General features: G+C 40.9%; 1 protein-coding gene across 1 annotated transcript in view; it reads left to right on the top strand.

The window, feature by feature from the left end:
- fat4 (FAT atypical cadherin 4) overlaps nt 1-12,588 on the top strand; it is a 380,125-nt gene that overhangs the window by 345,187 nt on the left and 22,350 nt on the right. Inside the window, exons 14-16 of the mRNA XM_067993487.1 lie at nt 7,719-7,898; nt 8,948-9,072; nt 11,570-11,787. Of these exons, the coding sequence (XP_067849588.1) occupies nt 7,719-7,898; nt 8,948-9,072; nt 11,570-11,787 (523 nt within the window). The remainder of the gene's footprint in view (nt 1-7,718; nt 7,899-8,947; nt 9,073-11,569; nt 11,788-12,588) is intronic.

The following is a 12,588-nucleotide window of genomic DNA, read 5'->3' on the forward strand; positions in this document are numbered from 1 at the left end:
CTAGTGGGATCCATGTCCAGGGTCTGAATCGCCGCTCTGAATATTACGGTGGCCCAGAATGTGGCAGCTTGGAGGCGGGATCTCGATTTTTAGGATTTCAACCCCTCGCCCAACCCTTTACTGCCCGTCGGAGATGGGAAGGAAGTTAAAAGTGAGGCCATTATGTCAGTAGAGCAAGCTTGTAGACATGTTTAGCTCCATGGGACATAGTACGCATGACACAACAATTGGAATGACTAAACTGATTGCTCATTCATTTTTGGGTTTTTGAGAATAGCGGTTTCACAGTGCTGAGTGAAACCATAATATTTTGATTTTGTTTTATAATACATTTTAAGGATTAATTTTGAGAATTTCTCACAAGAGAAGAAATATTGGGAATATTAATAGAAAGTGAGGGTAAACATTTACTTTCCCATCTAATTATCTGAAAAGCTCCAAGTACATTTTCCTGCCCGTTAGTTATGTTTGTGACTCCTGTGGGACCTAGGTTTGCATCCAGTTCAGTTTTATGCGATCGAAGTCTTCTTTCTCTGACAGCTGTTTAGAGTTCTAAATCAAACAATGTTTGACAGTCACAATGCTGTTCCTAGTAGACCCAAACTTACAGCATTAAGCTGCCTCCAACTCAACACTAATTGGCAGTAATTCAGCTATTTCATTCAGAGGTCAGCCCGATAAATATTTTGTGAGTGTGAGAAATAGAAATGTGACACTGGTGCAATAAAGGGATCAACTTTGAGGCACTTTGTTAGACAGGTGTAGGGGAGAGCTGTCTATTGTATCCAGACTATATGATACCTGTGTGTGCTGATATTGGGCGCAAAAAGGCAAAAGTGTTAAGTTCCCCAAGCAGCAGCATCCCTCACCTTAATGACCACAAATGTTTCGGGCATGATTTTTACCTGGAGCCGGGAACTCAGCGGGTGAGTAGATAATTGCATGGGAAACCCGGAAGTAAAGTGAGCGCGCCAGAATCTGCAATCGCAATTCAATTGAAGGCACTTAATTTTATTTGCGAGTTTTGTGTCTCCAAGCTGCGCAGCCTGAATTGGTCTTTTAAATATCGGCCCGCCGGCTTGAAGTGGGGACGGGACTTCCGGGTTTCTGTTGTGCGCGCGCTTCCTAACACACCTGGGTTAAAACCGGAAACGGGCATGTTGGAGCTGGGATACGGTCCCACTCCAAAGAGCTGTTACTTTAAACTCCCACCCGCCCCCAATCCACCCATTCTTGGGGATTAAGATTACCCCCTTAATGCCTGTTGATGAGATAAGGTATTGAGATAGCTTTCAATCAGCAATGTAACTTCTGCTGATTTTATTTCCTGTGAATACTTTGTCAACAACATAAACGGAATTAGATTCTCAAAGGACACCTGTATCTAAAATAATTTGTCAGATTTGGTACCAGTTAAATTATTCATACTGGCGTTTACTGTAGCTACCAGCTAGCAATCCAGCTGTCGGTGCTCAGTGGTTGAGTATATTCAAGATTGTGGTTGACAGATTTTTGGACACTAAGGGAATCAAGGGATATGAGGATAGGGCAGGAAAATGGAGTTGAGGTAGAAAATCAGCCATGATCTTATTGAATGGCGGAGCAGGCTTGAGGGGTCATATGGCCTACTCTTGCTCCTATTTCGTATTTTTTTATGTTCTTAATCCACAAGATTGAGGCAAAAGGCACGTGTATAACACCTATTGTGCATTTTCAAACTGAGTAGAGACATAACAAACAACAAGAACTTGCATTTATATAATGCCTTTAATGTAGTAAAACATCTCAAGGCATGTAATTAGACAAAATAATAGACTCTGAGCCAGAGACATTAGGACAGGTGACCAAAGGTTTGGTCAAAGTGGTAGGTTTTAAGGACTGTCTTAAAAGAGGAGAGGTAAAAAGGCTTAGGAAGGGAATTTTAGAGCTTAGGGCCTAGAAAACTGAAGGCACGGCCACCAATGGTAGGGCAAAGGATGTCATGGATGCACAAGAGGCCGAGATTTCTCGGAGGGTTGTAAGGCTGGAGGAGGTTACAGAGATATGGAGGGGTGAGGCTATGGAGGGATTTGAACGTGATGGAAATTTTAAAATCGAGGCGTTCGGAGACTGAGAGCCATTGTAGGTCAGCAAGCACAAGGCTGATGAGTGAACGATACTTGGTGCAAGTTAGGAAACGGGCAGCAGAGTTTTGGTTGAAAACAAGAACCAATATTGCACTTGACTGTTAGACTGGTGCCGAAAGATTACAGAATGTTCCAAGATTGCTCCAGCATGAAGGCACCTGCTTTGCTTTTCATGTATTTATATGTGTGACACTGCAAAGACCCCCCTGCTGCAGTGCTTCTACCCAAATAGTTCTATTGCAGTACGCCTGTAATGGAGTCTAATAACAGATCTAATCTCTCACCTACATCAATGACATTTGGTCCTCCTTTACTAATTTCAGGCAATTTTTGACTTCAGCAATCAATTCCAATTATCTACCTGAAGATACTGATGGTATGTGGTTCCATGAATGCTAGCAGCTCTCTGGTGCCTCAACCAATGAACAATGAATAATCCTGGACAGCCCATCTCTGTTTTCAGCAATTCCCTGCTAATCACATGTCCTGCAATAATTAATGGGGCAGATCTTGCTGTGAGCGGTGAACGAATGGCGCTAGGCGTTCGTTAGACTTGCTCTTGCCCATAGATTTTCTATGGGGATTTGCACTGCAAGTTGCTATCAATGGGACAGCCAAATGGCACGGCGCCCTTTTCAGGGCATCTGGGACCTGTGTGAACAGGGCAAGCAGCTGTGTATCCCCTTAACCAATCAAATTGAAGAATCATTAATGAGCAGCACGGAGTCTGAACCAGGAAGTGTAAGTTAAAATAGTGAATTCACTGTCAAATCAGGTACAGAAAGCGAAATAAAGAGAGGAAAAGAAAGATTGGATTAAGAGTTAGAGATAAAAGAGACAGGAAGAAAAAGTAAGAAAAAACCTTTTTAGTTACTTTTTTTTAAATGTGCAAGAATAATTAAAAGCTGAAGGAATGAGACTCCACACTTGTAAAAATTAATTTTAAGTGCCAGGGAGGTTGTTTGGCAGTAATTAAGACTTACCACATCATTAAAAGGGTACTCACACTGGAATAGATAAGCCCTAATTTTTTTGATGCATTTAGTCCATATCTATGAGGTAAGTACCAGAACTTCATGACTTTCAATATATTTGAATGGTGGGTCAGACGGCGAGATGCTGTTTGTGTGCAACTTTTGGTGGAGCAGAGCATCTCGGCCAGCAACTTCCAGATTTCCACATTTAACTGCGCATGTGCGGTCGTCGGAAGTTGCTGTCAGATTTGCACATAAATAATGGTGAGCGCCGTTAGCCTCACTGTTATTTTTACCGCAAAATCTGGCCCAATGTAGAACAATAGTGGTTTACAGTGGCTGCGAGTTTATTTTGTTCACCTTGGATGACTGGAGAACCCACACTCTCTTTACAGCTGACACAATAATCAGACACTGCTGGGGACTCCGTGACATACAGTGTCATTTTCAGTACCAGTACTGTATCAGGCAAGTTCAAAAGCTAGTGTTGAACTGTTGGCTGAACCATAAAATAAAAGCAGAAAATGCTGGAGATACATGACAAATCCACGAGCACCTAATAAAAAAGGTTAACAGTTCAGGCGTTCATCTGAACTGTTGGCAGTTGAATGTTTCCTACTTCACCAAGAAAGGGTTAATGTAAAGTTTTGTTTCAACAAATCAAATCATATGTTAACAGCATTCCACTTTGTATTTTTTCTATTTGTGGATACAGCTCACACTACTTATGGGTAAGCTGCCTGGAGAGTTAATTGAGCGTGACTCTGGTAGCAGTTTGGTTCTTTGTGCACCTGTAGTTCAGCTGTGTGGTATATTACTTTTAAAAGTACAATATGAATTCTGAAGGTTTACAGAAACAGAATTGTAAAACAAATCGCTGATTGCAGTTTAACATTCCTTTGTTGCTTCATAAATCTTTCATATTTGCAACAATTTTTGAAGGGAGGAGCAATCTATTTCTCAGATGTTCCTAAGTAATGGGCCGGATCTTGCAGGAGCGGAGTATCTCACAGTGTACGCCGTTAAACTTTTTCCTGCAACCTTCAGCTCAAAAATTTTTTGCGCCGTATCTTGCTGGAAGTGAGAGCTGATAACAGCGTGGCGAGGGCAATGGGGCATCTGGGACCTTAATGAATGGCAAGACTAACAGTGTGTGTATCTCCTTAACCAATGAAATTTAGGGACTGAGAAAGAAACAGAGGGATGACTGAGAAGGAGGCTGAATTAGAGTCAAATCAGGTACAGAAAGAGAGATAAAGAAAGGGAAAGAAAGATTGGATTAAGAGAGAGGGAAAAAAAGAGGCAGAAAGGAAAAGTAAGAAAAAAATTAAAACATTTTAAATTTGAAATGTTTTAAATCTCTAGGAAGATTGAACAGTTTAAATTGTTCTCTTTCTGGGCCAGAGAGATTGATTAGCATTTCATTAACAATTATCATGTCGTTAAAAGGGTATTTACGCTCTTACTCACCAGCCCTAACTTTCTGCGGTGAGTTTAATGAGCAAATCAAGCAAGTTCTTAAAAGTAATGGGGAAGCAAAGAGCGAGATGCCATTTCTGCGAAGCAGCCGGCGGAGTAGCCTAAATCAACCAGCAAGTTTTGGAGATTTGCAACTCACAGCGTATCTCTTAATCCCCTGAACCTTGCTGGCCGATTTACGCATTAATAATGTCGTGCGTCGTTAACACGCCGTTATTTTTCCAGCAAGATGTGGCCCAATGCATTTCTTTCAAAAACACTAAAAGATGTCTGAAAGGAGAAAATACTTACATTTATGCAGTGCCAAAAGCACTTCATATGCAATGAGTTACTTTGAAGTGCAGCAACTGTTGTTATGTAGGCAAATGACATTTGGAATTTGCATTTGTTTATTATTTCACTGATAATTTACAGTTCTGTTCAAATGATATAAATCTATTTCATACATGATTTGTTCAGTACCAGCTGGAATACCACATACAAATACCATTGTGGTATTGCAACATGAAATTCAGATTATGGCCATTTAGGGGGGCTGAATTTCCGCCCTTTGATAATTTTAAAGAGAAAAATTAGCATGCGTACAAAACAGATTTTTTGTTTACTTTCTATAAGATAATGGATAACAACAGCGAGATTCAGTGCAGTAATTTAATTGAACGACCCAATAACATGGTCCATGAGAATGAATGTCAGTAGGATTCTGAGATTGAATTACTGCCAAAAATTTAGTACACTATGACCTGGAAATTACATGGGGTTCTCCTGAACTCCTGTAGTAATTTCATCAGGAGATCAGCGGATATCCCCCCCCACCCCACCCCCCCCCCCACACACACAGAGAAACAGCGTAAATGGCCTTTTTCTGCCTTTTAAACAGTTTCTTCAGGGGTTGCACTGATCTCCCACTAAAGTTATGGGGAGAAATTAAGACGAGTCCCTATGGAATTTCAGGGCCTGTTTACTTTATAGCAAAGGTTCCCAAACTGAGGGGGGCATCACCCTGGGGGGTGGGCACAATGAGGTTATCAAGGGGACGCGAGGAGGACACCAGGTCAGAACAAACGTGAGTTGGGTGCATTTAATGAGCGGCTGCACCTGCACCCAGAAATGATCGTACCTCAAGGGTGAACTTTGTTGCTATTTTCCTGCAGCTGGGGCTTGCTGTCACTGGGAGCCACGTGCAGTTGTTGGGGCTCGTGTTCCAGTGGCAGTGGTCGCCGGGGTCAAGCTGGGCTCAAGTTGCAGAGTATGGATCCACGTGGCTGGGACCCGAGCAACCAAACCTCCAACGGCTGGGATGGTAATCACAAACCACTGCAAAAAAAAGGCCAGATGGTGTGATGGCTTCCGGAGAGGTTCCGGAAGCAGCAGCATTCCTGCTGGCATTTGTCTTTTTGCTGCTGCTCCAGCCTCATCCAGCTCTCGCTGCAGCAGCTGGTGATGGGACCCACTCATCACTGGGATGATTTCAATGCTCACAGAGCAAGGCAATAATTAACCTCAGCGAATGTCCCAGGCACAATTCGATCCAGGGCGTGGATTTTAGGGCAAGCCTTGGTGATTGTTATTGCAGGCGAGGGTTATTTTTACTAATAATGCCCAATTTATTGTGCCGTAACTATCTTCCCACAGATTGAGCCTTGTCTGGTCCTGAGATACTGGTACCATTATTACTGTATATGTTATGATAACTGTGAAATTAAAACCCTCTTGTTCGATATAAAAATACTGAGCAGAACTGTCAACTTTGATGGGTGCACAAAACTGGCGGAACAGATAGGCCCCACCCAATCATCCTTTCCATTGCAGTCAGTGGAGAGGAAAATCGGACAGGGTGTATAACAGGTGGCTGATCCCGTACCGCCCGTTTTACACCCTTGCCGAAGTTGAAAGTTCCATCCACTGTTTATTAGAAAAAGTGAGGGCAGGGCACGCATGCGACATGAATCTCCGAAGGCGAGCTCATCAAAAAAAGTTTGAGAAACCTCCGCTTTATAGTAATGTGTACTCATATGCAATTTAAAAGAAATAACACAAAATCAACATTGACAAAATATTAGGGTCCTATAAATAAAATGGTTTTACTCTATGCAGTTTACATCGCTTAAAGTGTAAAGTTGAGGTCTTCAATAAAAAAGCAATTGCATCAGCTTGAATATTTACAGAGGAACCACTCAATCACTTATGATTTGCTGCACCATGCAGGGGCTAGGTCTCAGAGTTTGTGCAGCAGGAGTTTATGTTCCAATATTATTTAATAAAAGACACTGTAGATGACTTGGTAAAAATCTACTTCAATATTTGAAATGTTAGCACCTTGAAGCGAAGTTACAATTTGTTCATCTCCCAGTATTGCTATGAACCATTCCAACTGAATAAGAAGTGACAGACACTGCAAATTACCTCACATTGTCTTGTGTAAACTTGTTTAGATGTTCAATTTATTTCAATAGGCAACCAATTAAATCTAATCTCAAGAAATATTAAACAAATTTACCTTCAGCTGCCCTTGGTAGCATATAACAAGTAAAGTTTGGGCTTCATTATAGCCACTCTCCTCTCTCCCTCACCTCCAATTCACTCTGGTTCACTTGCTGGGGGTGGGAATTCCTGATCTTGGAAAACTGTCATAAGAAATCCTGCACGCAACGGAGTTCCATTCCCCGGAGAAGCAGCAGCAGCATTTGGGAGCAAGGAGCAACAATGAGGGGTAAAGCCAGGAATGGGACTGAGGTGGAGCCCAAAGCGCTGCTGATTTTCGGGCCTAAATGGAGACACACACAAGGACTTCAAATCATTGACTGTCCACGTCAAGTGTGTATGGTTGGCATTTATATGGCTATGCCGAGATGGAAACCTTGGGAGCAGTTCGACAAACACTCCCTTGCCATAGTCAGTGAGTAGTTGTCAGTTGCTGGGGGATCAAGGTGAAAAGGGAGGGATTTTGTACCCTAGAAGACCTTAAAAGGATTGTGACATAAGAGCTGAAGGTATGTTAGAAATATATATTGGTTAATCCGTTTAGATAAGGCGTGTCTATGTTAGCGTTTCATATGTTCCTTTTAGAGAAATAAATTTATGTTTTTAGCTTGTGCACGTGTAAGTTGACTCTTCATTTATCTACTTGGTGTTGCAGGACCCTGGAGGTGCAACCCAACAGATTAACAGTAGGAGGGATCAGATCAATAGAACCAATTCTTCAAAGGAAAGGCCAGGTGGTCACCCATGATTTTGTTGGATGCGTGATGGAATTTGCTGTCAATGGTCGTCCACTGGAACCCAGCCAAGCTCTGGCAAACCATGGCATTCTGGACAGGTCTGGCATTGGAGAATTCAAATTTTTTTACATGTTCTTTCAAATCAAGAAAAAGTGTGTAAAATATCTGCTGTGTTCACATGATATTCTCTATTCACTGTTTTAACAGCAGCATTGATGCTTCTGTTAAAATAGTAGAGAGAGGAATCTGGTACCAATGTGTTCTGGTTTTGCCCGTTAACAACTTCAATAGTAATTAAAGGCTTTTTTTCTTGTAATTTACTAATTTAAAAAAAGTGACAGGAACTTAACATTTTTTTTGTTAAAATCACTTTTAAATATATTGAAATGACAGATTTGTGCTATGTTCTGGCTGCCCTGTTTAAATTGGTACAACTGAAATATTGAAGTTTGGATGTTGACCAAAAGATGTAAGAACAGTGAAATGTGAAGTTTTACTTTTTATCCTTTTTAACTTTTGCCTTTTGTCCTTTTTTAACTTTTTTTTTCCTTTTCTACCCTTTTCCACCTTTTAAAACAAAGCTTCAATCAGTAATATGTAATTCATTTTTGCTGTCTCTCGTGAGCAATGTATTTTTGGTTGGCAAGACTAGTATTACAAAAAGTAAGGGAAAAAAACTGCCTGAAGTCCAGTTATGCTGGGGACAAGAATCAGTTTATTTAAAAAGCTGTAAAATTATAGTGTTTATATTTTAGGCCTCTGTGCTACTATGAGCTCCCACCTATTAAGAGGACTCAGTTCTTGCAACATTCCATTAGAGGAAAATCAAGGAGCTCAGTGAAACAAGAGCCAACATGCTTCTCTCATTACCAGCCTGTTCCCTGCTGCTTCCCCTGGCATGGAGATGGACTCCATTTGGTTGTCACTGATGGGGAAGTGAAAGTCCTATCTTGGGGTATGTGCTGGGAAAAGTCCAATAATCCATAGCATTGCCATAGCAGCAATGGTGTTGTGCCTGTTTGAAAACTTTACCCATTGTATACATGTGACAGTTGAGATTTGTAGTCATTGCAATGTTTATTTTAAATAAGTTTTGCTTTGATGCCTGTTAGATTAATTTACTACTTGAAATTTTATTTTATTTCAGGTGTCTCCGAGTGGAAGGAGCTTGTCTAAACAGCCCCTGCCAACATGACAGCTCATGTGTGGATTACTGGTCATGGCAGCAGTGTAAATGCAAGCATGGATTTACAGGCAAATATTGTGAAAAGTGTAAGACTTGAATTTTTAAAAAAATTGTTATGTATTTATTTATCCAAAATGTGCGTTGTTCCATTACTTCAGCACATAAAACAAGAAAAACAGTGTTCAGGGAGGGATGGAAAAAGATGGAGTGCTTCTTAATCGGAGCAGAGGGAGTTCCAACTACTATAGGCTTTTGAAGAGATAGCAGCTGTGATTTTTTAGTACTGTGAAGAATATCATTAATTCTGACTATTTAATAAGCTGGGTGTCAAGGTCCTGCATAGAGTCATAGAGTTATACAGCACGGATAGAGGCCCTTCGGCCCATCGTGTCCGCGCCGGCCATCAGCCCTGTCTACTCTAATCCCATATTCCAGCATTTGGTCCGTAGCCTTGTATGCTATGGCATTTCAAGTGCTCATCCAAATGCTTCTTGAATGTTGTGAGGGTTCCTGCCTCCACAACCCTTTCAGGCAGTGAGTTCCAGACTCCAACCACCCTCTGGGTGAAAAAGTTCTTTCTCAAATCCCCTCTAAACCTCCCGCCTTTTACCTTGAATCTATGTCCCCTTGTTATAGTACCCTCAACGAAGGGAAAAAGCTCCTCAGTATCCATCCTATCTGTGCCCCTCATAATTTTGTACACCTCAATCATGTCCCCCCTCAGCCTCCTCTGCTCCAAGGAAAACAAACCCAATCTTCCCAGTCTCTCTTCATAGCTGAAGCGCTCCAGCCCTGGTAACATCCTGGTGAATCTCCTCTGCACCCTCTCCAAAGCGATCACATCCTTCCTGTAGTGTGGCGACCAGAACTGCACACAGTACTCCAGCTGTGGCCTAACCAGTGTTTTATACAGCTCCATCATAACCTCCTTGCTCTTATATTCTATGCCTCGGCTAATAAAGGCAAGTATCCCATATGCCTTCTTTACCACCTTATCTACCTGTTCCGCCGCCTTCAGGGATCTGTGAACTTGCACACCAAGATCCCTCTGACCCTCTGTCTTGCCTAGGGTCCTCCCATTCATTGTGTATTCCCTTGCCTTGTTAGTCCCTCCAAAGTGCATCACCTCGCACTTTTCCGGGTTAAATTCCATTTGCCACTGTTCCGCCCATCTGACCAACCCATCTATATCGTCCTGCAGACTGAGGCTATCCTCCTGCACTACGACCTCAAGATTTTGGGTTGCTGGTCTGAATTAGAAATGAAGAAGCTGCTCATTATTGCAAAGTGGTGTATTTTTACAGACAAGACAGTTAAATCTCTAATATGTTATGAACCTGAAAGAAAAACATCTTGGTGATGGAGCCTCAGTTCTACAGCATAAGGCACTGGCAGTCAGCCAGACTGGTACAAGTGGTCTCAATGTCCCAGCAGTCTGGGGACCTTCCCACTCAGCAGCTCACTGTGAACTGACAAGTTTATTATCTCATGCCTTACTACAGTTGAACCTAACAATTGGTATGAATTGACCCAGTAACCCAAAACGTTTGGCAATGTATGATAGACCACTGTGTGACCCACTGTTTCTACTGGCCTCATAAGATGACAATAATAAGCAAAAATGTTTCATCACCATTGTATATTTTTGTTGAGGGGTTCTAGATTACTCAAAGTGAGAACTTCTATTCAGATCTAACAAATAAATCCAGTACTGACTTGGTGCAGAATGCAGGCGTCATTGTGAGAACTATGATCATGTAAAGTTGTTAAGAGTAATACTAGTTTATAATCTAATTTTCATCACATTACAAAGTATTTGCTTTTAATTATTTATTTTCTACACTGCCAGTTCAGTCTAATCATAGTATGCACTATGTCAGGCTGAGAGAGAAGGCAAGTGACCTGCTCCCAGGCCGTCACCAGTACTCCTTTGAAACCAGCTAGTAAGCAGTGCTGACTCTCCCTCCAGCTTTCTTTCTCTTTATGTGCTCTAATGTTATCACATGTTATGGTGACTGGCAGTGAACTAGATTTATAGAAATTGCAGCACAGAAGGAGGCCATTGAGCCCATCATACCTGTGCCAGTACTAGCTCCACACCAGAACTAACTAGTCTAATCCTATTTCCCTTCTCTTTTCCTATACTCTTTATTATGTTTCCTCTTGGAGTATTTAATTCCTTCTTGAATGCCATGATTGACTAGGTTTCAATCGCCAATTGTAGTAATGTTTTACTTACTTTAATAACTCTTTGCATCAAACAAACTCTTCTAACTGTCCCTTTTATGCCTTTATAAATGTATTCCTGTGACTCCTTGTTGCCAATTCACCAAATCCTTCATTATTTGTCCTCTCAGATCCTTTCAAAACTTGAAACATTTCAGTTAGATCCCCCTTTAACTTTCTCTACTCTAGTGAAAACAATATTAATATTGACTGATGTATTGAGTAATTTGGCGTATTTAAACATAATTACCAATTCCACATCATTGACAATTAACTTATTGTAACATGAATTGTGTAAGGTCTTTCCACTTGTTTCAAAGTTGATGTTCATTCTGCTCAAAAATGTGGTTCTTCTAGTGGTCAACGTGGACACCGCATTGTCATTGGATGGCAGGGGACGCCTGGACTATACAATTAATCAGAACCAGAAGCGGGACTATTTACTAAAGCAGAGTTTGAAAGGGCAGCCTCCTGATCCTGTGAGTGCAAGCAGACTGGACATAAAGTTCAGAACAAGAAGTAAAAATGGCATTTTAATTCATGTCCAGGAAAGCAGCAATTATACTACTGTGAAGGTAAGATTAAAGCTAGTTTTAGATGATTTGATTAGACTGCATACACTACTATGGTTTTAATCATTGTTCCTATCACCCATGTCCTTTCTTCATAAAGTATTGGTCACATTGCTGGGAGGTTTTAACTAGTGCTGGGCATTGTGCCAAAAACATCCTTCATCTTAACTCTTACCAACCAGTTACAGGGTACTAGATGGACTCTCCAGTCTCCAGCTCCATAAACCAAGACTTCATGCAAAGTGAACAGAAATGGGAGAACAGTGCATTTTGTTTATAACATCTATATCATAGCTAAAAGTCATAAACAAAAACCAAACAAATAGTCCTGCAAAAGTTGTGCATGGTGCATTTTTTTAATCAACAATGTTTAGCAGTTGAAATATTAAATATGCAAGTTGATTTATAATAGACCTCTCATTCATACTGGGGGATTCACTAAAGGCAGGTGAATGCTGGAAATCTGAATAAAACCGGAAAATGATAGAAATATACTGATTAATCAGCAACTGAAAAGATTAATTCTTCGGTGGAATCCTGATGAAGGATTGTGCATTTTCAATATTTTCAATTTTTTTCTCATTATTAAAGTCTTTTCCAGGTGTACTTATGTTCAGTATTAATTTTTAGAATATCTTCTTGATTTTTGCAGTTTTTACCATCTCACACATTCTCATTCCTTTATTATTGAAGCGTCCACCCTACAGTGTGATGCACACCGTACAGAGCTCCAGTTACTGATACTGGAATCAGTTACCTTTCATGAGGTGTTCTGTAATAATTGTTCATGTAAAACAAAAGAAG

This window comes from Heptranchias perlo, chromosome 1 (assembly GCF_035084215.1).
Source record: "Heptranchias perlo isolate sHepPer1 chromosome 1, sHepPer1.hap1, whole genome shotgun sequence".
Lineage (NCBI taxonomy): Eukaryota > Metazoa > Chordata > Chondrichthyes > Hexanchiformes > Hexanchidae > Heptranchias > Heptranchias perlo.